At 42.3% G+C, this 27434-nt stretch overlaps 1 protein-coding gene across 1 annotated transcript; it reads right to left on the bottom strand.

Moving 5' to 3' along the window:
* Window positions 1-289: 289 nt before the first annotated feature.
* PPM1M (protein phosphatase, Mg2+/Mn2+ dependent 1M) lies at window positions 290-21192 on the bottom strand. Its single transcript, XM_044451675.1, has 10 exons — window positions 20860-21192; window positions 10465-10588; window positions 8823-9077; window positions 8264-8376; window positions 7552-7636; window positions 6857-6975; window positions 5503-5566; window positions 4052-4159; window positions 2620-2768; window positions 290-1240 (listed from the first exon to the last, which is right to left on the bottom strand). Exons 1-10 carry the CDS (start codon window positions 21108-21110, stop codon window positions 1087-1089), a joined length of 1422 nt encoding a protein of 473 aa, XP_044307610.1. The 5' UTR covers window positions 21111-21192; the 3' UTR covers window positions 290-1086.
* Window positions 21193-27434: the final 6242 nt, after the last annotated feature.

Here is a 27434-nt window from a genome sequence, read left to right on the forward strand (position 1 = left end):
ATTTGTGCACTGAGTTGTACTGGGTCTCCAGTGTGGCTAAAAACAGGTTCCCATTGAACTGTGGGCCATTTCTAATAATGGGGAAGAAACCACAGTACAATAAACTCTGTGTTGGGCTGCTTTTGATGGAATGCCTGGTGGAATGCTGGTTCTCTGACTTCAGTGTGAAATAGCCATCTTGGTTCAGTTAATGAAAGCAAATTTCAAAAAGACATACTATACGATTAGAATTATTCTTAAGAGCAGTGGGTTCTGTTATTCTAATGGGAACTTTAGTGCACAATACACCTTTCTCTTCAATAAAAATATTTATTTTAAGTCACAGTAGTAATCTTAGTAAACTTGCTGACTTTCTATAGTAAATGTGACCAGACATAAGACACAACTGAATATGCAAACAAATTATACATGTATTACAAAGTACAAAGATAAAATATTTACAAAAGTACAAATATCAATATAAGCATCCTACTACACTTGCTCAACAAGGTCAGCCAAGGTAGTAACATTACAAAATTATATCGGTTTTCATAACTCTACAAGTTTCCTCTAAATTAGAACTGTCCAACTTTAAACAAAATGTCAAAGTGTCTTTGTAAAGGACACTATCTAGAATCTATTGTCATTTTACTTTTAGTTTATTGGCATGCTGTCTGGAATTCAGCTAAGATATAGCACATATTTTATTAACCATGAGTTAATATTAAAATGTTAATCCCAATATTTAGACTAAAATAGATTGTGCCACGTACAATTAAAGGAATGTGTGCCCTTCCATTGATATTAGATACAGCAAAAGCTTGTCCAGAAGAAAGCCTTGTTCCACTTAAATACTGATCTACTGCTTACAAGACATCACCATGCCCTGCCTTTTATGCAATTCATTTAACAGTAGACTACTTGTATCTGTGAGATTATGCCATTTTAGGTCAGTATGTCATTTTAGGTCTGTAGCTGCTCTAAAGTACTGGATACTGCTCTTTTCTGATGTTGCTTTCAGAGGATGAAGAGGTAAAAGTCTTCAGCTGTATGTAAACTTCTGCACATGGTTGCAGTAACAGCAGTAATATCCAGACTGCAGATGTCTCAGCAATAAAAGGATTTTGCTATATTGTACAGTGGAAGTACAAACACAGATATATCATCATAGGAAGCAGGAATGTTATTCTCCATAGTCCAATAATATCCATCTTTCTTCCCTCTTGCTTTCTGCACCAGGCACTTTGCCAGTTCTCCAAACCTACAGAAAGAAAGAATTAATCATCCTACAGAACAATGATTAACAATTATACAGAAAAACTACAGGAGAGACTAGGTTAGGCACAGGGCTAGGTCTCAGTGTTTGGTTTGCTGCGCTGACACCACCTCCTTACATATTCCTAGGAAAGCTATTCTCTTCAGCTTATTTAAGTACACTGAAGACAGCCCAGTGCTCCTTTAGGCTAGTCCCTTTTGTATATTCTCTAAGCATGAAAGGAATGTAAGCATTTGCAATAAATGTTATTTCGAAGGGGGGCATATTTTGATACTGAAAGTACTTGCCCCCAAGAATGTTGACTTTAAGATCCAAAATCCCATTTGGCAATACCTTTATTATGACCACCCAGAATGTCATAAGACTGCAAGCATCTAAGTTTGTACACATGCATGATATTTTGGTTGGTCCTAATAAAAGTACTAATGAAACTTTTTTAACATGTTTGTGAGATGCACGGAAATCTTTTCTAGAAGGAGCTACTGTGTTTGTTAAGTCAACTACATGCTGTCAAGTCAACTCTGATTTATGGCATCCCTATGAATGAAAACCCTCCAGAATGTCCTATCCATGATAGGCAGCCTTATTCAGCTGTTATAAATCCAAGGCTGTGGCTTCATTTATGGAGCCAACGCTTACTACCTTATTTGTAAAGAACATCAAGGCTTGAGGGTATGGAGTAAAATTAAGACACAAAACATGGTGTTGCTGTCCGCCTGCACAGAAGATAGTTCTGTATTGCTTCCAAGAATTAGCACAATATGGGAGAAGCACAGCCTAAATACTGCACAACTGCACTTCAATGCGTTGTAAAATTCTTCTGTACCATTTGACAGCAACTCCCACCACCCCTTACCTCACTATTGACTGTGTTGCCTAAACCTGGTGGGAATCCTCCACCCCTCAACAGATGGTCAAGCTACCCTCCAATGACCAATCTCATCCCTCTTGCATAATCACACATGAGGAAGCAGTTCTGACTCAGCCACATGGAGCCATTAAGGTCCCACTGAAATGCTAAGCCCAGACCAGAAGAACCCTGTGCCTTCCTCCGTGCTGGTTAACTGCTGTTCCTGCCATGTGCTGACTGGTGTTGCAACAGTGCTATGAGAAAGGCTCAACAAGAAGAGGCAATGTGTGTTTTCTCTTGCAAAGGCACATTGCAGGATAGTGCCACTGTTTACAAGGAACAAACTTCACATGCCGGAGCACTTCCTACCCATGAAGTATTAATACAAATAAATCTGTCAAGATTCTTAGGATTCCTACAAAATTGATATTGTGAAATGATAAGAACATGTGATTAGGTAGGAAGACCACAGGCTACCAAAGCATTAGAAATTGGCTGGAACGGCTAATTGTACCTGTTTGGGTCAGTTGCATTGTATTGGAAAAAATTCCTGACAGTCTGGGCCACCTCTTCATTGGACATGACATCCCAAAGGCCATCAGTTGCCATGATAAGTACATCATCTTCATTAATATTTTGTGCGGTTAAGTCCAAGATTTTCACCTGCTCAGAATTAATGAAAAGATGCAAGATTTTTTTAATCACAGTTAAGCATCTAGGTGTTTTCTGAGAGGAGTTCAAATCCTTAGCACAATAAAATGAACCCTACAGCTCACCATTCACTTCTAATCTCATTAGCCTGACACCTCCTTATTCCATTTTTATACAACTGTTGTCTGGTTCACAGTAATTTAAACCACAAAATACAGTATAAACATTTAAATCATAAATCATACCCACCCACTCCAACCCCATAAATAGCCAGAAAGGCTCTCTGGGCAGTTTTTGAGGGCAATAAAAAAGTGAAAAACAGAGTAAAACCTAGCAGCAGTACAAAGATTTAAAATACAGTACAGAATTTAAAACAGACAAATTAAAATTCCTGGGAGAATTTCTGGAAAAATAAGGTCGTCTGGTGGTGCTAGGAGTAACATGTGGGTGAGAGGTGATCCCCTCTGGGGAGGTCATTCCGTAATGAGGGGTCAGCCACCCACCTGACTTCCTTTGGTGGAGGCTCCATTAGGAGGACTGCTAGGGATGCTTTTGGGGGCCAGGCAGGAGTGAAAAACGAGGGTGTGAAGCGGACAACTCTCCCCCACTCTTGACAAAAAACAAAAACTATGGTATTAGCTAAAGACCAGTGCGTAGTACAGCTGCTCAGAAGTCAGTCCACTTGAGATCCTGGAGGCTTCAGGTGCTTCAGGATAAGACTCAAGGAAGACTAGAGTTGGAAGGGGCCTGTAAGGCCATTGAATCTAATTGCCCACTCAGTGCGGGACTCCAGTTAAAGCATTACTGACATGGCTGTCCAATTGCCAGTGCAGGAGAGCCCACGACCTCCCTAGGTCATTGGTTCCACTGCCATACTGCTCTAACCAGAACTTTTTTTCCTGATGTCCAGCCAGAATCTGGCTTCCTGTAACTTAAAACTTTTATTATGCAATCATCCTGCCTCATTCATGGAATTTTACTTGGGGAGGGGATGGAAGGCAGACAGTGTTATTTTTACTTAAAATCTTCCCAACATTTCCAAGTATTTTTTCCATCATTTGCATTAATCTGTTAATAACCACCCAGTATTTTCTGAATGAAAGCCCTGTCTGGAAGCAACCATGTTCTTAATAAACGTGTTTAGGTTGCAGAAGTATACATTTTCAGTTTCTGTACTGGGGCCAATGTGTTCGAGTAAGGACTAGTAACTAGTGAAGGGACCCAGGAAGGGGGAAGAAGCGGAGCTACACTCCACTCAGGGTCGCTCCATCCGCTGCTTTATACAACCGTCTTACCTTTGGAATGCAGGAGAGGAAAGGCTTGACTTCAACATCCGTGTCAATTACTTTCAACTTATGATCCCCAAGGCCTCGAGACACAGCCAGAGTGCCAAGCAAGCGAGCCTGAAAGAAATGAGAAAAGCCTCATACTAAGGATCTTGTAGCAATGTAACATGGTAAAGGGCACTGTGTCACCAACAGCTGTGTCTGGTATTGAAATTATCCCAGCAGCTTATAGTGCATGTTTAAACTCAGCTAACAATACAATCAAACAGATAAAAGAACATTTCTGGAAGTATATGCCTCAAGAGCCAGCTAAAAGCTATTAAACGCTGGGGAATCAAAAACATTTTTATCTGGGTGCTAAAGATCAAATCTGTCACCAGTAAACTGATCAAAGGGGAAGGTTGGTTCCATAAGAGGTGCCACTAACAAGGCAGTCTATTGCAATAGCCAACTATCCCACTTCAGGAAGTGGAGATATGCAGAGTCAGACCTCCAATTATTAGTCGGCACATTCTTAGAGGACTAAGCAGTTCTTCTAATACCCTAGTTCTAACTCATTCATGTTGACTCAGAAATCTGGCCCAATGAATTCAGTGGGGTTTGTTCCCAGGTAAAAGAAGTCAAAACCAGGACTTTGAGTTGTACCCAGAAACAATCATTTTCAAGTGTACCAATCCACAGCCTTCAAAATCAGCCCTGTGTAGAGCACACTGCAGTCATCTAACCTGGTTGTTTTCTGTACAGTACATAACACTGTGCTACTGTTTGTGTTTTGAGGTTATTTTTCCTCTGATAATAATGAAATTCACCAGAGCAGAGCTCTTTTAAAAAGTACATGGCCTACTGACTCAGTTAGAAACTGGGAACTTTTCTACACACAGCTGTTAATATGCTGAATCTTTCATTTTCTTCAGAGAATGAGCTCTTCCTTTTCTGCTATTCCACCAGGAGACACTGTGGTATAATGCAATTACACAAGTGGGGAAGTGTGTTTTGTTTTTATAATGAATACTGTATTTTCCCCACCCTACCGAAAAGGCACTGTTATAAAACAGAAGTACAACTGAAGGTAACAGTATTGTCCAAACCACCATCATGAACAGAAAGCACACAATATACAACTTGGTACAGAAAGGCTCTAAGAATATAAGATATATTCACTTGGTTATGCAGGATGATTAGATGATGAACCAGTCTGTTTGCAATGCCATGATCATGACAAACATAAAGGAAGAGACTTGACCAAGGGCATAAATACGTGAGTCATCTTTAAACACAAATGTTCCTATTACCAGGTTGATTGCCCTGACTAGTCAATATAGGGGAAGGTATTTTTGTCTAACTCCAGCTAGGAAATTGTTTTGGAAGCCTGACAAGAAAACAGATTCTACCACTACACAAACCATTGTAAATGATGTTGGGCATGCTCTTAAATGCTTGCAAGGAAACATCAAACATACCTGTTTGCCATGTCCATGGATGAGGGGGTACTTGAGGTCATCTTTCACTACTGTCTTGTATCCCCTGAAATGAACAAGACATGCAAGTCTTCATTTGGGTGGTCTTTTTACTAAACTGTGGCCGCAAGTCAACACAGAGATAAGAAGCATGCTGAAACCAACTGATTCCAATGCACTCACAAAACTCACCTAACACTGTGCTGGACTATGGTTATTGTCCCACTGAGAAATATAATGTCATTTTAAAAGCAGAGTTGTATTCATTTCTCTGTGGAACAGAGAACTTCCATTTAAAAAGAGGATATTACTTATGAAAGGTCATATATACTGTACATTAAGGCTGTAGCACACCTGAAATGTATTCAGGGTGGAAATTCCCAAGTAATTTCAATCAATAGGTGTCCTGAATAGGTAAATTCAGAACTAGACCTAAGATCACCAGTCTTTTATTATGACCTTCTCTCATTGTCCTCCATCATTATCAACATCAGAATTGGGTGGCTAGGCACAATATATATCAAAAGATGGCAAAAGATAGTCTTGCATTTCCTTTTTGCAGAAGCAGTTCAAACACAGAACCGCATTACTTGTGGGTCCTTCAGAGCAGAATTTTACTGACATTTGGACTTTTGCTTTACATGTCATACACCTCCCACAGAATGGACCAATTGGACAAACAAGCTAACAAGCCACTCCCTGAGCACCTTGACCTTTGCTGTTACGTTTCCCTGAAGCCCAGATGCCTTCTTCATGTCAGTGTCAGCCTGCCATGCCGGAAAAGTAACATGGCTGCCATTGACAACTGCCATCCTGCTACTTTGATTTCTCCCAGCCCCCCAAAATGGTAAAAATGGGTAAAGTGTCTAAAGGAAAGGTAAGAACAAAAAACCAGCATGCAGAACAAAGAGGATCTAACCATAATCTTGAGGGGTCTGCTGAGAAGAAGGAAACTAGAAAGGCAAGGAGAAAACTACCACAGGACCCCCATATCTGTGGGGATAGGTTCCAAGTCGCCCAGCAGAAGCCTGAAACTACAGATAGTAGCAAATACTATCTGCTGTACATAAACATTTCCCCACAGTTTCACAGACAGAAGATTCATTCTCGTACATCTTAGCAACCTCAGCATATTATTTGCTTCTTTCCCTATTAAATTGTGAATTTTCACTTAAAGGAAACACTAGTGACTTCTCTTTGGCACTTCATGAGTTCTCTTTTGGATCAAGGTCAACCATAGTTAAGTGAAAATGCAGTAACCGAACCAGTGGATATGGGGGTCCTGCCGTGTTTGCTAAATGTGGGGGAGTGCCAAGAGGTCCAGGGCATCCTCATACAATAGGCTTCAGTGACTCACCAGCCTTCCATGGAGTAATCCCTGTACAAGACCTTCTGGCCCACATCATCTCCTTTCAATCTCCTTGGAAACTCTAGCCGTGTGAATTCATCTGCTAGCAGCTTTGGGTAAATGAAAGCCTAAGAAAGAAAATGAACATTCAGTAAGATTTAAAAGGGAAGCATAATTTTCAGAGCAATGACAGTGGCCCTTCAGTGGGATGAGCTGGGAACAGAGTTGTGTGGAGAATGAAAAGGAAACCCACAAGATCTCCATCATACAGCAGAACTCTAATTTAAAAAATTAAGCAAGGATTTCAATCCATAGATTATCAAGCTCTGCTCCAAATATGCAATGAAGATAATGTCCGTGTGATTTTAAATCTTAATGTAGATATCATGATATCAAGCCATAAGGAAGTGGCTTAAATAAATAAAATGCCATGTCTTTATTCAGTCATGACCATCTCGGCAACACAAAACAGACTGGCAAAATAGTCTGAGCGGCAGAATGTATACATATGAGTTAGTATTTCAGAAAAACTTGGCACTCTTTTAGGAAACTAGTACTGAAGTATGGTACAATGCAAGAGAAGTAGTAATTTTGCAGATCTGCTCAAATTCACATCGAGAATGGACAGTGCAAAAGGCAAACATGTTGCCATTACAAAATATGCAGAAAATGATTTAGGTATTTTTCAAAAAGGCTTTCCTTACCAGATGCTGAATTCTCTGCCTCTCTGACTCAGGGGTGAACTCTGTACTCATAGGAGCAATGCTTTGTCTTTGAACAAGGAGTGCTCTGAATGAAAAAAGGGAAAAAAAGGGTTTTATCACTTTCAAGATGATTTTTTCATTACATTTTCAGACATGGGAATAAGTGCTCTAAGTGTTATATGTTCATGATGACCCAGTACTAACTCTGTCTTCTCAATAGAAAAGAGCCTGTTTCAACCAGTTGGCTCAAAATACAAGTTAGCTTAAAATGTGTGCGTTGCTATGCTAGTCTGTCGTCTGCATGAGACTTCCCACCTTAGCACAAGGGCACTTCTGATGCACCTATTCCCGTATTTGAGGAAAGACGGTATCAAAGACGGGCGGGCAACTCGGGCCCCCTTGTGCTACAATCAGCAGTTAGGGAGCAGCGGGGCGGAGAGAGATTTTCAGCGGGAAACCAAGACAGGAGCAAGCGCCTTCCCCTTTCATGCCACAATTCTCATCCAGATCGGAGCCCCACAAGCTGCCTTTTCTTGGCATGTGCTTAACCTGAAGTACTGCTGGACTCAAATTCCATCGAAAGGACAACGCTCTGACATTAACTAAGCACCTTCCTAGTGGGTTAAGCCAAGAGACACCAGAACTCTGCTATGCCCATCTCAAGAGGGCAATGCCAAATCCCATCCTCAGCTGCACTGAGAGCTGAACTCACCTGCTGTCGCCTGCATTTGCCACGTAGAGCTTTCCCTGCAGATAAAGTGCAACTAGTGCAGTGCAGCCTCCTGATTGGTTGGCTCTTTCCATTTCCAGTCCAATCACCTCATCCTGTTGGAAAAACATTAGTTTGTGACAGAAGCTTCCAGATTTCCAAGCCAAGCCAGATTTCCATGATTTAAGGTCATGCCTTAACTTGGCACCACTTCAATAATCACCTGTCCACCCACCCACCCACCAATGGTCAGTTCTAAGAAAGAAGTGCCACTTTTTAATGTAATTATTTTCATGCTCTTGGTAATAATGAAAAATGCTTACACATGGAAAGAAGCATCACACTAAATTTAGTATCAGTATAAAAGCTCATATATTAAATTTACACCTGACATCAAAGTCTGCACTGGCACAGTAACTGGCACTGAATCATGGAATAAACAGTCCCAGGAGAGAACTGCACAAACACAGAAAGGGCCACCAAAGCTGTCTTGCCAGGCTGAAAAATCTAAGATGTACCACAATTCTTTGGAGAACACTGAAGGGGAAGCAAGGGGACTCACACATTCCAAGAAGGCATTCTCCAATGCTCCAGTCACCAGATCTTCCTGCCGGATTTGCTTTTCTTCTACAAACTGTGGATCACTTTGGCATATACTCTGTCCACTGAGATGCATTGGGGGACGGTTTTCAGTTATGCCTTCTATCACATCCTCTAATTTCTGCTTGATGCAATAGTGCAGGTAGTTGGAGGCCATAATTGCTGCTTCTGGGCCACCATGACCGTCAAACAATGCCCAGTAGTAGCCAGTCAGATACTGAAAGTCAAAGCATTGTGAGAGTTACCACCACGGGGAAGCTTCTTTCATGTAACCAAAAGAACCTTTTTGAATGAGCGAACTTATTTGTATGTGGGAGCCCCAGACTCAAATTTCTATTGGCATTACGCTCAGGGGGTGGTCTCGGGCCAGGTCACTGCTCCCTCAGCCTCCTCTCACTTCACTGCATTGCTGTGAGGATTAGAACTGTACAGTGCTTTCTTCTTGAACGCTGAGCAGGGAGTCCTACAGCTTGGGAGCGGTCCTCACACATGCTTGTTAGGCTCTTTGGACATCCATTTATTCACACAAGGAGAAGCATTCTCTCCTTCCGCGTAAGCAGCCGCAGAATCCAGAACTAGAGGCTCAATTGGCTTCATAAAGGCATCAGCTGCCACCCAAACAAAACCCCACACATGCTTCAAGTTTTATTCTGAGCCTTGTTGCTTTATTTTCCTCTAGAGAGAAGAGATCCATCAAGCAGATATAAATGTGCAACCCATGCCTTTCACAAGACATGCACTATGTCCGACTAGCAAGCTCAAACACAATCCCAGTCATTCATAGTGTGATGCATGATGCTAGGAAGTAGAAGCATTAATTGTTTAAGGAGACGTGTGACTAGCCTATACTGCCCAGGAAGGCATCTCACCCTCATGTGATTACAATGCAGAAATACACTGCCCGTTAAAAAGAAGCCTTGCAGTGGTGAAGAGGCATTCAGAGGCTTTCAGGCAAAATACTGAAAGTCACGCAAAGAGAGGTTCTTGCAAGGAGCCAGGTATGCAATGCAACCACTAGTTATGGCTGCTGTGTTTGGCTCCACCTTCTCTTGTCTTTGACAGCAAATAAAACAGCTATTCTGGGGAAGGAGGAAGGGAGAAACCCTAGCCAAGCAACCGACTGCTCCATTGCCAAAGGTGGGCAGGGGAGAGAGAGGTGCAATGAAAAGAACCGTGCTCCACAGGACCTATGATCACCATATCCACCAGTGGAAGAGAGGATGTCCTTCTCAGTGGTGGCACCTGATAATGGAAGATAAGTCTTCAGAGGGAACCTACTTTGAAGTCCTTTCAGCACAACCCAAACACCATTCTATTTTCCCAGGCATTTCAGACATAATTTTCATTCTGTTGATAGTTATTATCGGACCTGTAATTTCTTGTTGCCCTTACCCTCTTTATTTTATTTTCAGTGGATTTGTAATTTAATTAATTTTGTGTTTTCTTCTCACAGAAGCTGCCCTGCAATTTTTAATATATAAAATTATCTATAATAAATTAATGGGAGCACTACAACACCCTGATGAAAACTGGGGATGTTGGAAAGTCATGGCAGCAATTAATTCTCACTTATTGATGGACCAAAGTATCCTATTTGACCTTACCTCAGCAGAGCATAAAATCAGCCATTCCTGATCCTCCTCTTTCCCATCTTCCCTCTTCCTGATGGAGATATGACAGCATGTTGCTTGGTCTTCATTGAATTCTGATTTTTCTGCATTGATGGTTCTGACAACAAAAATAAGTCAAGTTTTTTAAAATTACAAAGGTAACTCAAGCACTTCCCATTTTACCAGTTCTAATGAATTACTGTAAAGGGAAATGAGTGAATGCACTGACTCACTGCTACGTGTTATTAGCCAATATAGAACACTACAGCTTATGTCATTCTCTTGTGCCTTACACATATTAGCCTCCTTTTAAGTTTAAGTCTGTATACCCTTATTTGGATGTAAGTCCCAGTGAATTCAACAACACTGACTTAAGAACACACATGCATAGGACTGTGGGGGAAAAAGGGAAAATATCATAGAAACAGAGCGAGTGAGAAGGGGCCTCCCGGGCCATCTAGTCTGACCCCCAGCTCCAGCCAGCTCCGCTCACAACATGCCCACCATGTGCATGTCCAACAAAGGCAACTAGGAGTGACATTCCAAGTGAAAGCACCAAACACACCAGATTCAAAAAATTATATCAGTGTTCCTTTAGTAGTATCAAGTTTGATGCCAAGTTCCTGGAAGGCAGGGAACTCTAGCTGTTTAGGTTTACGACTCCCATCAGTCCCAGCCAGCATAGCTAATGTTGGGGAAACATAGACTTATTGGCCAAAGCATGTGGATTGTCAAAGTTGCCCACCCCTGCAGAGGGACCACAAAGTAATACACAGTAACGTTGAAGACTTGGACCGAGGTGATCTCTGGTTGGAGCAGGAAATAGATTCTAGAACTCACAATTCTGCATCCTGATTGCTGATTATTGTGCTCCCATTGTCCACATTTCAGATTAAATGCCTCCTGCATGAGCAGCTGTGCAGCAGTTCAAGACCCTGAGCCCTTCCAGTCAGCATCCATCCTCCCCAAGAAACACAAAAAGAGAACAGATCTCCCTCCTCTCCTGCAGTCATCCTCAATCTCCCTGTGCACTGGGAGAGTAGCCAGGCATCCTCCTCAACCTGTCACTCACCACCTGCCCCAGAGTTGAAATGCCTCCTCACAACTCTGGCAAGAAACTAGCCCGTCTCCCAAGCTGAGCAAGGCACCCAGCACCTGGTCAATGGGAGGCAGCAATAGCCTTTCCCTCCATGCTTTGTCTCTTTCTGCCTTGGCTGTTTCTGGACAAGTGCTACATACTGTTTTTGGTCCACAGCAGCAAAGGGGGCTTGTCTAAAAGTACTTTCAGGCTTTCTCCAACCAGGGTTTCTGTGTCCTGTGGTGGGATGACAACTCTTAAGAAATGGCAAAAGGGGGCTTTATGTTCACTGTGTGAAAAAGCAACAGCAGAAGCAATGGAAGGCTAACAAGGCAGGCAGATCGTGAATGTGGCCAATCTTGCCACCTTTAAAAAGTCTGCTTGTATTCTTTCCTATTCATAGAATTAGCTGACTGAGGCAGCTCTCTGCCCTTAGGCTTTAAAGAGTCTGAAGCAAACCTCTGGTCTGGCTGCCACTGGTTTTACTATTCTGCTATCAGAGGGCCTGGCAAGGCTTTTAAGCATGACAGCTGATCCTTTGATCCAATGAAAAAACTTTTACATTTGAATTCAAGGTCCATGAGCCACTGTGGGTTAAGCTAAACAATGCTAGGGAGCACTTACACCATGGAATTTCAATTGATATTTTGCAGGTGCCAGTAGATCACACAGTCATAACTAAAGGATATGCCTACAGTACATCTGGACTTTATGACAAACAGTACACCTGAGTCTCCAAGACCAAACACCTACAGAAGTCTAACCAGCACACTCTCAGCTTTTATATCACAATCATAATCTATGGCATTGGATTCCCTGTCATATACTCTCAAATAAGTTTTATTGATATTTGCTACTAACTAACAAAACTAACAAAAAAACACTAACAAATCATCAATCATCAGAAACATCAGACCTGCTGGGTCAGCCCCCCAAACTTTTTCTTTTTATGATAATCCATAAACATATTAAATCTATGCATAGTCCCATTTCTCTAGCCGATAATAAAAGGAATTCCAAATTTGACAGAAGTCTGTATCTTCTTTCTCCTTCAGAGACAAAGTCAATCTGTCCATTTCAGCACAGTCCAAGATCTTTTTTAAAATCAGTTCGTCGGCAGGATTCTGTCATGTACAAGGTACTGTGAAGTCACTGAGAAAGTGGCCCAGCGGGAAACATTTGCATATCACAAGTGGTGGAAGAAGCAGTGGCCCAGGGGCACAGCAAAACACACTTTCCATAGAAACTCCACATTTCCTCTGCTTTTTCTTAGGTTCTCCACACGTCCCTGCATGTGCTTTTTGGGAAAATGGCTTTCAAGAACAGGCTGTTTCACTAGGCCAGCACAAGAATCTGCGTAGTTTAGCCAGAGCTGTTATGAATCCATTTCACTGTTGAGATAACTTGCCAACACAGGAAGTTGCTGATGTTCTAAATGTTCTTTCCTCTTAAACCGTGCAAACAATACTCTGTGTAAAGAAATGTTGCTCCACTGAATGGCTCAACTCAACCCCAGACTATCTTGTCATGCTCTTGTTACATCACATTTAAGAAATGGTCATCGCACCCAGCAAGATTTCTTAAGCAAAAGAGCGGACATGATGCAGGATTCTCTAACAGAAGTGTCTGAAGAATCATATCCTATAGAAAATGGGAACAGGCAGTCTGAGGATGTGGACAACCTTCTTGAACTATCCATGTGATCAATGCTTGCCCTTCCTTGCTTATATGAGTGCCTCCTTGTTGGATGAAATGTTCCCAGCAACCTTACAAGAGCCTGAACACCAACTCCATCAGTCACAGCCAGCATGGCCAATGGTCAGGAATGATGAGAGCTGGAATCCAACAGCCTCTTGAGGGCCACAGGTTCTCCATCTCTCTATTAGGCCTGGGTGATGGATGAACTCCTCCCTTAGTCAATGTCTGACTGGTTTCAAATACTCCACTTTGGGGGAAAATGTTTCCATGTGTGGTAGCCTTTCAAATACAGGTATTTTTAGAGGATACAGATCATCTAGATGTGTTTTAATCCATCTTTAGACATATGTTTAGAAAATAGCCTTGGCCACCTAGCAAATGACATCTGCTGGGAAATGAACAAGGAGACAGTCTCACAGTTGGTTCTACTGGCTTTCAAACAGCTATGATACTGTTTTGGACCAGCTGGCCAGGCTGGGGTCTGAGGGCACAGTGTTACAGTGGAAGATCAGTTATAGAAGGTGGTGCTGGAGACTCTTGTTTGTTAGCTCAGCCATGGTCCTATGGTGTATTCAATGTTTCATTTTGCCAGATATACTGTTTAATAGCTACATGAACTGATTCCTCCAGGAATCTCAAGGGTGGTGCTGCCAGAATGAGGACAGCAGTCCTCTTTCCCCATCACTTTTCCATATGGCTACTGAGGCTCTGAAGCAGTGTCCTGGGGGAGTAATGTCCTGAGAGGAGAAATGAACAAACAAATTGAAACGTAAATGCTTGATTTTATTCTAATGCTCATTTGGACTCATGTCTCTCCTTTTTGTTAATTATCAATCCAAAGAACTACATTCTTCTGAGAAATGTTAAGTATATTTATGGAGTAGGTGTTAGGTTCTTGAATGAACAGCCAGTTCTTCTGGCTTCAATATCTTTTAGAAGTACCCTGGTTCTGCCCTTCACTAGTGCCATGATATTTTAGTCTATTCCTTGCCCATCATCCACCAGATCCTCTGGTAGGGAGTGGAAACAAGAAAGCATCTGTCCCACCCTAAATCATCAAGATATTCAGTCATCACTTGCAGCTGCAGTTCTCAAAACAAGGAAGTTCCTGTCCATTTCTACTACTTACTAAGCTTCACATTCTCAATTTGCCTTCTTTCTGATGTTGTAATGCATCCTTCTACTGTCACATGTCATGGGTTATTTCATGCAGTTAGAACAGCTCATCACTTTGGTTTGTTTTCAGGATTAATTACCTCACTAAACGTCAATGAAGAGTTCAGCCTGAGGACAAGTTTAAGAGGTGAAAAGGGAAAGAATAGATTTCCTGCAATGCAAAGAAGTCATCAAGACAGGGTAGAGGAAAGTGACACTTGATACAGATTTCTAGCTTCAGCTGGAACTTCAGTGTATGTTTGCACCTGCACAGAATCATGTAAAGGAAAGTACTTAGAAATACCTCACAATGAAGATTTGCTAGAAATGTAAGAGTGATGGTACATCAGATATGCTAATCTGACAGTGTTATGCTTGCATACTTGATCTGATTCCTGAGAAAGCTTCCCCATACAAAAACAGAGCCTGTATTCTTCTAAACAGATAAATCCCGCTAACCATATTTTAAAGTAACAACAAGAGCCAACCTTCAAAACTAAATCCTATCCTAGATCAGATAACAAGTGCCCTGTATTAAAATTTCAATTTCTAGGCAAGTTGCTAGAGCAAATGATGGCCTCACAACTCCAAGTACAGTTGGAAGATCTGTTCCAATCAGGTTTTAGACCTGGTTATGAGATGGACGCATCCTTAATTATCTTGATGATTTATGCTGAGGAACAGATGAGAACAGTGCAAACCATGTCAGTTCTTCCGGACCTCTGAGGTTTTCAGGATCATTGACCAAGATATCCTTTCTGGATAATTTGTATTGGACTTTGGAGGCACAGTTTTAAAGTGGTTTTGTTTCTTGCTGGATAAGTGGTCTCAGAAGATGGTACTGGGGGACTTTTTGGGCAACCCATGGTTATTAGCCTGTGGGGTGCTGCACAATTCCATCCTGTCCTCCATGCTTTTGAACAAGGACATGAAACCATTGGGGTAAGTCATGAGGAGACAGCCTGAAGTGCCACCAGTTTACAGAAGATGTTCAGCAGTACCTCTCATTATCATCTCCTGAACCAGTGTCTAGTGACAGTTTTGAGTTGGGTGAGAGTAACAAGCTGAAATTCAATCCAGACAAGACAAAGGTACTATTGGTTGGGAAGCCAACTGGTCTGGATGCGAATTTACAACTGGTCTTAGATGGGACTATAGTCCCCAATATATAGTCAGGGAATCTTCCTGGATCTGCACTAACAGGGAAGCCTGTGTGGCTATGGAGTCCAGGAGTGTATTTTACCAGCTCAGGCTGGTATGCCATGGCAGCTTTACCTGGAGAGGCCAAACCTTGTCACAGTTATCCATGCAACCTTGTCCCAGCCGGACTACTCCTATGCAATATAAATAGGGCTGCCTTTGAAGATGGTTCAGACACTTCAGCTGTTGCAGAATATGGCCACCTATGCATGAGTGGGGTGAGGCAATTCAATCATGTAACACCTCTACTGTGCAAGTAGTACTGGCTATCCAGTGTATTTATAAATCCAGTTTAAAGTTTGGGAGCAAATTACTGAAGAAATACTAGTACACATATATAGCTGTCCAGACTTTGAGACCCTGACAAGACAGTCTCTGTTCATTTGCTTGCTTGTGAGAGCGGTCAAGTAGGTGACCACAAGAGAAGAGACTTCTTTCACTATGGCCCTGTATCACTGAGATAACTTGCCAATTGACACTGCAGGTTTTTAAGAAACCTCTGAAAACACAGCATTTTACTCTGGCCGCCTGCTGTTGTTGTTGCCATTTTATTGTTGTTGCTATTTCAGTGTTTATTACTGTTCTTCCTGTGTTTTCATAATTTTAATACCATATTCATCTTTATGTCTTCACTGCTATATGCCCTGGAAGGGCTCTTACCCTGAAATGCAGACAAGAAATATTCAAAATAAATACATTATTTCGCAGGTCTTGCTTATCACACATTGGGCTTCAATTACATTACAGCTGTTAAATTACACTCATCCTGCCAGGGTAATATTTGGATGGAAATCTCAAAGGCAGTTCTATGAGTGCATAACAAAACCCTAATGGTGTTTCATTCAGCTTCATAGCAATGTAGGGCATTTGTCTTGCTACAGAGTAGTGATTCCCAAAGGGGTGGTGATCGGTTGTTTTAATCTGCAGTAGAGCAACAGACAAAGGAAGAGTTGTGGGGGTGCTAGGGTTGTCACCCAAGAGGAAAGTGGGTAGCAGCCTGAAAACATTCAGGGACCACTACTGCAGACTGTAGCACTTTACAGTAAGCAAATGCTATGCCTTAGCTAGCAAGTTTCCAGGCTGTGGTTATGCAATCTCACTACCATATTAATGGGATTGTATGGGGAGTCTAGGTTATGTTGGCTTCAAGTAATTTAGCATTATTTGTAGGCTTTCTGTGTTTTCCCATTGCTCCTTCCATCTCTTTTACATACCCTCCCCCCAAAAAATCAATTTAGGATGAAAAGCTGGAACAGCCATACAATGACTGTTTGCCTGAGGAGCTGTCAGAGAAAATCTATTACTTCCTATTCTTCCATTGAGCAGTTACATTCTGGCCCTTCTGTTGCAAATCATAGCTTGCAAGCAAACTAGTGAAAATCTTGCAGCGCATACTATGATTTGGTGTTATAAAAGGGAACGAAAATTAAAAATACTCAGGCTGCTTCTGTAAGTTCACTAGGTTTTTAAAAACAGCTCCTCCTGCCCCAATCTTTGAAGATTGTTTCTCTCAGCATAACTATTTCATTTCTATAACCTAATTGCTGATGCTTTCACAAATTGGCAAATACAATTATATAATAGGCCTAATAAAAGAGACATAAAACATGGAACACTCTGAAATGAGTCATCTTTGATAAAACATACCAGTTCCCCATATTAACTTCTTACATTCAAAGTTAAAACAGTGCAAACAGTTCCATAAAGCTATCCCCACTGAGCTCTATGTCTCAGATGCCATTTGAGTACTGCAAGCTTTCAGGAATTTCTTAAGCTCTTTAAAATTTCAAACATAATTCTTGTATTGTGGCTTCAGCTTCTTTTCACACACCTGTTTCACACAGTGAAAGTGTGTGGCAAGTACTCATGCACTTTTGCTATTGGGGGAATGTTTCTTACAGTTGAATGGTGACAGGCCTTGGCTGCTACCCCAAGTGTTACTGATACGCATCATGACACCCAAGTTGGTATTCTTTTACAAAAACTCATCAATTTTGCTGGAGCCCAGAAAACCTTAGCCCCTTTGAAGCTGAGGCTAGGAGCCGTCATTTTGGATGTCATATATCATTTGACTCCTTGCAGCGTGTTTGCATTTTATCCTGCTTTAACTGATGAGAGGTCCAAGTTGGCTTACAACTGCAACTTGGAAACAAAAGAATGGCACTGATGTGAGTCTGATTTTGAAATATCACATCCCATGTGGAGGGACGCCACTGACAAAACCAGATTTGTGTTCTCTCCTCCTCAGCTGCCCTGACACTCTCTCCAAATTTCTTCTGGAGGGTCCCCCAATCCTGCTTTATCAATTATAAATACTAAATGAGGTGAGCAAAATAGATACCATATGTCAGGCCTTTTAATTTATGACTAAAATGGGAGCAGTGAAGACTCACTTCCCACCTGGCTCCCTTTCTGCCTATATCCCTCCACTCTGCAGGTGAGAAAACCATAGCAAACTGAGGGTTTGTGATACTTGATTTTGAAAGCTGCATTTAGCAGCTGTCTGACAGGAAGGATGTAGCTCCTGTCATCATAGCACAACTGTACACGCAGAAGCCACATCTGTTCTCTTCGGTGCAACTAATAAAAACACATATGTGTCTTCAGTGCAGAAACAAGCCATCCCAAGCATAGTGTCAGGAAACATTACTGATAGTAATGTTTGAAGTAATGTTTCAACATGAAATTGAAGAGTTAGCAGTTAATTTCACAAGTATTGGCTGTGAAACTCCTTTTTTGTGCAACTGTTGTCTAGGAAATTATTCCCTTAACAGTGTAGTATATGAGAGAATATAATGAATATTCTATCTCTGCCAATAACCACTGTAGTTTGAAACCCTGAAAACAGTTTTTAATACCAAAGCTATGCTAATATTATTATGACAGCTATGTCATGATGCAGTTGTGGTTTAAAGCACTTTAAAAATGCATTCAGAAATATTATTGGTAGCATTTACTGCAAATAGACAAACTTCATGCTAGGGTAGTTGCTATCTGTTCCTTTCTTGACACCAATATTTTTAAAACACTGTACAGTATGTAACAATTTACAGGCTATGCTTTATTGCAGTTCATAGTCACATACACAGTCTAATGCTGAAGAACACTGTGGAAGAGGAATTGTAATTTAACCAAAGCCAGCCAACTACCAGTTATTGGGCACATTCGCACAACACGCTAACCTACTCTAGCAATGTCATGGTGGGTAGGTTGCTTGTCAGGCAAACAACCTACAGTAAGCCCCAACAGGTTACTGGGTTCACCATAGTTGCTGACCCCCTCCCACAATCGGTCCTCCAGCAGGCATCCAGGGGATACCCTGCGAAAAACAAGGTTTCCCCCTTCTCTATGCCCCCACAAGCCATTTTGGGCTTACCACCATTTTTTTTCTTTTTAAAACCTCTCTCCTCAGAAAAGTTTAAATTGTACACTATTTTGCATCATAGAACACAGTTGTGCAGTTTGCATTAGCATGATAATGAGGGTTTGAAGCTGCTTGACAAGCAGTAGCCCTGAACATTGGTCTAGCTGAGGCTCCAAATTTATTTTCCTCACTTTGGTTCCTCAGCCAAGGGTATAAGGGATCTTTTGCTGAAAAGAGAGGGGGTTTTTTTGGAATTTACATTTCCATTGCAGTAAGATCCTCCTCCTCCTCCTCCCCCCATCAGGGTGCACATTTTACCCTCTTCCCCAGCCCCAAAGTGCTTGGGAAAGTGCAGCAGTGTGCACACACCCCTTTTCAAGAGAAAAAAGGCCCTGTCAGCTGTCAAAAATCTGGTCCCTTTAGAAAACGGTGTCTGAGTGGGAACTGCAACACACAGAGGCATACGCCCCAGTCCAAACCCACATAGTGTCCCATATGGACACTCTGAAGGAACTGCTCATGCCTGTCAGAAGTGGGATAGTGAAAGCTAGCTTGACAGCCACAGTTCACAAACTTACCACAAAAGAATTTAAAAGGAAAACAAGTGCAGCAAACCTGAAGGGGAGAGAAAAAACCAGCACGAGCTGCCTCCAAGTGCCACTTGGGCACTTCAGGAGAGGCTGATACTGTTTCTTGCTCAGAAGCACCATGGCAAATTTTGCTCCTGTTGTCACGGAGCTCACGAGTCAATCTTGATATCCACAATAGTCACCTGTTCAGGTTCAGATAATACAACAACCTTTCATGGCTCCAACAACCCCAGAATAAGCTGAGTTGTTGGGGTTGCTTGTTCTTGAACAAACCCACAATGGGTTGTCATGTCATACAAACCCAGTCATTGGGTCAACTTGAACCAATTTCCCAGATCAAGAAGTGGAAAAACTATCTTAAAATTTCAAGACACCAGCATCACCTTTCAAGACTTCTGATGGCCCACTGGCAAAACAAAATCATTATTGTAGAGTTAAACATGCTAAAGCAATCCGGGCCTTCTTCTCAAGTTGGTGTGCATAGGTTACTGTCCACATGCTATGTGCAAAAATGTGCTAAATTACCTCAGGAGTAGACTGCAATACCACCAGTAGTTTCAATAAACTTACCCATACGGTAACATTTCATGGATTGATGCTAGCCATGTTAGTTTCCATTAAAAAGCAAGACAATGACTTATGCCAGAAGACAATTTTCTCCAATCTGGTGTTCTCTAGATATTTTGGACTTCAGTTCCCATAAGCCCCTGGCATACTAGTGGGGAGAAATTCACTAAGTGGCAGTTCCAAATATTTGGAGGGCCCCCAGTTGGGCTTGCTGTCATGACAATTTAGTGTTTTAAGGCATAACAAGACTTCTTGGCGTGCTTTTAAGCCATAGCAGTCATAACAAGGCTGTTATGAAGCCATCGCTAACTGGAGTGTTTCTCGGAGGGCTCCTAAAACTAGTTATCGGGAGGCACTGCACCAGCGATCCTGTCTTTTCCTCAGTAAATTATCAACAGTAAACGACAGAAAAGCTGTGGGAAATCACGGAAGTGTTTCATGGTAAAATTCCGTGAATGGGGCAGGGCAACGGAGCCATAAAAGCCTCGCCTGAAGCACGCCGAGTCGCGCTAGGAGCCCTCTGTCCGTAAACACCCCTTGTTTGCACTTTATCTCCGGGCATGGCCGCAGCTACGCTGAACTGGAACTACAGCACTCAAGAGGTTTGGTTTGTTTTAAGGGCAAGGAACAAGCAAAGAGCAGCTGCTATTCGACCGGAGCCAGCAAGTCAGCTCACACCAGGGGGAGTTTTCGAGGGCCCCTTCCCTTGAGCGCCCAGGAGAGGGGCTCGCACTCACTCTGCATAGCCGGTGTCCCACTGGAGAGGCCTGTCCCGGGACGAGGAGTAGACGGGTCGCCTGCCAGGCTGCCTCTCCTCGACGCAAGCAGCTGCACGCAGGAATCTGGGGCGCCTGTACAGCAGAGAAGACGGCGACGGCTGGAACTCCCCTTTCCCTTCTAGCAAGTGCTGCTGCCGAGGGGCGCCTCTCCTCGGGCTCGCCGTGCTCCTGCTGCTCAAGAACCGCCTCTTAAACCAGTCCGAAGACATGAACCAACGTCCTCACGGGCCAGCGCGGCAGCCGCCCCAACCCGTCCCGCTCTTGCGCGCCTGTCAACTGCAGGAGCCGCGCCCGACGGCCCGAGGCGAGAGGAAAGGGGCGGGGCCCGGAGAGGGAAAGGACGCGGAGCGCCTGCCCCAGCGTCCCGTCGTGCGCGTGAGTCACCGCGCGGCCCCGGCCGTGGCGCCAGGCAGCCAGGCCGGAATCGCCACGCCAGCGCTGGAGGCGCGCCGCACGGCTCACGCGGGTCGGTCCCTTTCAACCTGCCAGGCACGCCCATGCCCGTGCAGAGGGGCGGGACTCAGAAGTTGCCCCGGCACCGTCCGCGGCAGCCTTTCGCCGCTTGACGCTTTTACGCTCTTTTGGACACCCACTGCCGGCAAGACCCGTGGCCAGGAGTGCTGGGAAGGGTAGTCCAAAACAGGGCGGCCCCAAGTTGGAAGAGGGCTAGTTTAGAGAGTCCAGGGCATCCGTTTCAGTCGACACGTTACTCTGCAGCACCGTCTCTGATTTTCTCACTGTTTCTCTGCTCGCAGTGGCAGCCTCAGGGCTTGACTTTGGGGCAGAAACTAATGCTTCACGCAGCAGAATGAGCAAGAGGGCCCTAAATGAAGCATGGCACTTAATCGCACCCGTTTTACTAATGAGAACGTAAGAAAGGCCTTGCTGGATCACTCCTATAGTCGAGCGTCCTGTTCGCTGAAGAGGCAGCTTTATGCTCCTGGAAAGTGTAGGAGCAGACTGCGAGGGCACTTCGTTCCATTCCTCCCAATGACCTCTGTTCTGTGAGCAAATTGCAAGCAACTGGTATTCTGAGGCATGCTCTTTATCTGCCATGAATTTGTCTAATTCCTCCTTTAAAGCTGTAAATATGTAGCCATCACTATATCATTCGGTAGGCAATTACACAGTGCACTACCCTGTTTCTCTGAAAATAAGACCTAACCGGAAAATAAGCCCTAGCATGATTTTTCAGGATGCTTGTATTATAAGCCCTACCCCTAAAATAAGCCCCAGTTAAGATCATCAGCCAGATGGACGCATTTAGTACATCTGTTGCAACACACTTAGGGGTTTGGAGAGTTATGACGATATTCCAGAAGAAGATGACATAACTATTTGAATAAATGCAGATCTTTGTACATGAATAAATATAGATTGTTGTACATAAAATATAAGACATCACCTTAAAATAAGCCCTAACGCATCTTTTGGAGCAAAAATTAATATAAGACCCGGTCTTATTTTCAGGAAAACACGGTATATGAGGAAGTGTTTCCTTTTGTCTTTCTCAAGTCCCCCACTGTTCAGCTTCATGGAATGACTGACCCCAAGTTGTAGTAATATGAGTGAAGAAAAGCCTCTCTTTAAAAGTCTCTGTGCCATGCATAATTTTGTATATGTCCACAATTTCCCTCCTTAACTACCTGTTACTAACTTCTGTATACCGTCCGCTACCAAATGGTCTTCTGGTATAGGTGTCATACACTGGGTTGACATTTCACCTGGCTTAAGCACTATGACTCTAAATTCCCTTTTCTGGTCACAGCAAGAGTTAAGACTTCATTGATATACAGGAAGTTAGGATTTTTCTCCTGGTATGCAAAAGGAAACACTTTGAAGTGCACTGTTGTTTTAGTACCTATTCCCCCAGTTTTAAGTCCTTTCCAATCTCCTTTTGTTTGTATTCACTTGAATAACATGGTGTCATCTGCAAACTTGGAGATCTTATTGCTCACTCTAACTCCACATCATTCATTAATAAATTAAAAAGCGCCAGTCTCAATACAGATCTCTGGGGTACCCCTGCCCTTATATCCCTATATTGTGAGAACTGTCCATTTATTCCTGCTGTCTGCTTTGTGTTCTTCAGCATTACTAATCCACAAGAGGACTTCCCCCCATGCCATGACTATCCTGGCAGAGGGACCTTTGTCAAAAGCTTTTTGAAAGTCAAAGAAAACTTCTCACTGCATGCTTCTTGATACTCATGAAGAATGTTAAATGGTTTGTCTAACAGGACATACCTTTGCAGAAGCCATGTTGATCCTTCTTTACCAAGACTTGTCCTTCAAGAGGACTTTAAAAAAATCTTTACCTAAAGTTTTTCACTAATTGACCTGAAACTAAGTGTAAGGTAATATGTAGGTACTTTCCTGGTTTTCCCCTCAATCCTTCTTTTAAAATTGGTGTTACACTGACTACTTTCTGTTCTTCAGGTAAAGAGGTTAATCTTAGGAACAAATTAGAAGATGAGCAATCTCACATTTGAGTTCTTTAAGAAAACTCATGTGGATACTAATTCTCACCTAGTTAATTTTTAATTTAACAAGAAACTTTTGTAACTGCTGTTATTTATTTTTATTGATCTTAATATTTATATACTGTCCCATTCCCATACTCTGGGGGGAGCATTATAAGAAATTAAACCAACAGTGAATAATATTGACTAACACAACATATTAAATAAAACTGACATGAGAACGAAACTGGGAAGACCTGTCAGAAGAGATACATTTTTAACTCCCTCTTAAGGGAGGGAATTAGGGAAACCAGATGCATCTCTCTTGACAGACCATTCAGGGGCAAACCACTGAAAAAGTCCTCTGGGTAGTTGACAATCTTACAGAAAGAGAATTCAGAAGATTATCCCCAGAGGACCTTATCTGGTGAGGCAGAATGTTTGTTTATTTATTAGATTTATATCTCACCTTTTTCTTTTTTGAAGAACTCAATGCAGCTTACTACATTCTCTTCCTCTTGTACCCACAACAGCAGCCCTGTGAGGTAAGTTGGCCTGAGAGTCTGTGATTGGCCCAAAGTCACCCAGTTGGCTCCATGGCTGAGCAGGACTAGAACCGGATCATCTGATCCCAGTCCCATGCTGTTAACCAGTACACCAAACAAGCACTCGTGTGTCTATAGCAAACTGATTCCCCACCTCTCTCAGACTTTGTATGTAACTGATAGGTTATAATGTAAAGGTTTCCCCATGTCATTAAAGTCCAGTCATGCCTGACTCTAGGGGGCGGTGCTCATCTCCGTTTCCTAGCCAAGGGAGCCAGCGTTTGTTTGCAGACAGTCTCGATGGTCGTGTGGCCAGCATGACTAAACACCGAGGTGCATGGAACGCTGTTACCTGCCCACCGAAGTGGTACCTTTTCATCTACTTGCATTTGTATGCTTACGAACTACAAGGTTGACAGGAGCTGGGACAGAGTACGGGAGCTCACCCTGTCTGCGGATTTGAACTGTCGACCTTTTGATCAACCAGCTCAGCAGTTTGAACCACTGCACCACCCACAGTCCCTTAACTGATAGGTTATAAAAGCATCCTGTACAGAATGTCTTTGCAGTCCCTTCAGGAACAGGATGTCAACATGTGCTGTTAACATGTTAACAGCAAGGACCTTGCCTGATTCAACTTTATTACCATCTTCGGACTGTCATTCAGACAGGAGACACTATCTCTAGAAGAAGCAGCAGTTGTCTGGTCCAACATGGCTGCATTGAGAAAGTTCCACTCTTAAAGGCAGGTTAGAAATAATTTTACATAGATGTAGTTAGTGCCCTGCTGGTTTTCAGGCCCAATGCAAAGTACTGGTTTTGACCTTTAAAGCCACAAATAGTCTGGGGCCAGGGTATGACAACACCTTTCTCTTCCCATTGAAACTTACTTGTTTACTCAGGTCAATGTCCTACTCGATGTCTCTCCACCATCCAAAGTCTATGCAGTGCAGGGCCTTGTTAATCATGGCCCCAGATTGTGGAACCCTCTCTCAATTTTGCAGTTCATATGATAAGTTAAAATCCCATCAGAGGGCATCTGCAATACTGCATTATTTTCCTTAAAAATTCTATTTTGTTTCTGCTTCTGTTGTTTTATTATTGGTAAATTCTGCTTTATCTGTTATTTCTACTTTACCATTTGTAGATCCTAATGTATTTTAAGTTGGGACATAAATATTTTAAATACATAATTTTGCAAATGTTCTGTATTGTTCTCATATTGAAGTGGGATTTTCCATCCTCTATTGTGAGAAATGGAAAATTACGGTTACTAAGCAGGAAGGTGATAACTGAAGGAAGTTAGCTAGGAAACTTATCTGCAAATTTATTTATTCTCATCTGCAAATTTATTTATTAAAAGCTTTCCTGTCCGGTCCTTCACCAAGGTCTCAGGATGGTAATATAAATCTGATCATTGTTCCTGTGCATTTGTTCTACAGATGCACAGAGGACAAAGAATGCTGGTCTTCAAGTAAAGATCCCTTTACACAGTTGCTGTGGCCTACAGTTTTGAATGCAAAGCAGACATGAGATTTATTTCCTTATGTGCTTCTCTTTTGTCATAGTGATTCCACAATACACAGGGCAGATTAATACGTTCTAATCGACCAGTTCCAGGGCAACAATGACTCAGGATGCAAATGACATTATCTGGGCAAAAGGGTTCTTTTCACAGTACTCTAAAGTGAATTCATAACAAAAATAAACACACTGATTAGTGATAAATCTAGAAGTGAAACTTTCTGCATTTGCAGAAGGGAAGAAAGTTCAGTGTTCAGCATTCTCATGTCAAAGAAAACATAAGTAGCTTAGTTGCCCAGTTGTATCCTGAGCAACAATGTAATGAAAGAAAGATGACAGAACAGCAAACACCTGCACAGGGTTTGTACTGAAACCATTCCACTGTCAACATGTCCTTCAGCACTTGTCCTACCTCCTATCGCTAACTATCAATGTTGTCGATTCATTTATTCTTGCTATTTCTTAAAGTAGTTAAAAGATTAACTGAAAGGGATGTGATTGATCAATTCACAGTACAAGTCTATGCATGCTTCCTCAGACGGGAGACCCATTCTGTTCAACAGTGTACTGAGTCCCTTTGCAGAGGGTCGCCTTGCAGCTGAGCGTGGCAGAGACCAAGAGAGCTGCTTCGGAAAGACATAAACTACCCTTCTGTTTGGCTGCTCTTAATGTTCTTGCCAGCCTGCCACATGCCACAAACACTCGTTAATTTCAGGCAGGCTGCTGCCCAGCACAGTGGAAACCCAACGTGTCTCTACACCAACTTCTCAACAGCCTATGTACTGCCCTATTTCCTTCAAATTCCCTTCCAGGTACTTAGTCTTCTACAGTGCTAATACCAAGAAGTTCAGAGTATTTTTGTTCTTATTTATATATTTAATGATTAAGCCAAAATGATGGAAGCCAACTCCACAACCAACTTTCTGTCCGAAGCAAGAATACTATATGCTTTCAAGGACACAACTGCACCATTGTTTAGAATGTGAAGTCAATATCATTGCATTAATAATATTCTGTAAAGTCTTGTGGATAGGTCAAAAACAATTTGCCAGCTCCTAAAATTCTTTGACAAGACACCCACCTGAAGACACCTGATCTACATTATGCTCTCCCTTTAGTCCATTTATTTCTCTATCTTTCCCTATTGAATCTTCCAAGCACACATAGGTCCTGTTTTGTCACCTTCACCCACACTGAGAACAGCTGGAGTCTTAGTTTGTTCACCACGTTGTGTAAGGACTTGACAGAGTGAGATACTTTGCTTTTAATGTTTCTTCCAGCACCATCTAATCCCTAAATGAGCCCACCAGGAGGAAAGCAATAGGCATGCACAGACTGATTTACTCTTTCTTTCTTATACTCGTGAATGTCATTTTTCTTGATGAAAGGCTTCGTGCAATTCTAAAACGTCCATAATCTCTAAATCACTGGTTGGCCCAGTGAAGTAGTTATCTCACTAAATCGGTATGCCTCTGCTTCTGTGGAACTGATGGGTGGCCTTCACTTCAGTGTTCAAATCCAAAAATAATGCAAGGGACGGGAAGTGAAACCGACCATCAGCACAGAGAGAAAAACACTGCCCAGACTAACACAAATGGTAAAAATAATCTGAGCAACATAAGTACACTGCAATCCTATGCACATGTGCTTTGAAGTAAATAACCTCTACTGATCTTGCAAAATTAAAAATTACTTCTGTGTGGGATCAGGATGCATGGATATTGTTCCCTTTCAGTTTTATGTTGACGGGGGTTAGCTTATGGCTATATTCACACATAATGACAAGCTATGGCAGGAATTAAGGATTAATTATGGCAGTATTATACTGGTAGTGTGGTGAAATGTGACACATTTGGTTGCCATGAATCATCACAGAGAACCAATGGTTTGTTCTAAGGTTTTCACATTTCAACACTTTTTCTTGTTATGTGTAATGCTGGTTACAATGTTTTTCTGTGGTTCCCCATTTTGGCCAGCAACTTTAGTGGTCTGAGCAGCACCAA

This window comes from Varanus komodoensis, unplaced genomic scaffold (assembly GCF_004798865.1).
Source record: "Varanus komodoensis strain SLA01 unplaced genomic scaffold, ASM479886v1 scaffold6_2, whole genome shotgun sequence".
Lineage (NCBI taxonomy): Eukaryota > Metazoa > Chordata > Lepidosauria > Squamata > Varanidae > Varanus > Varanus komodoensis.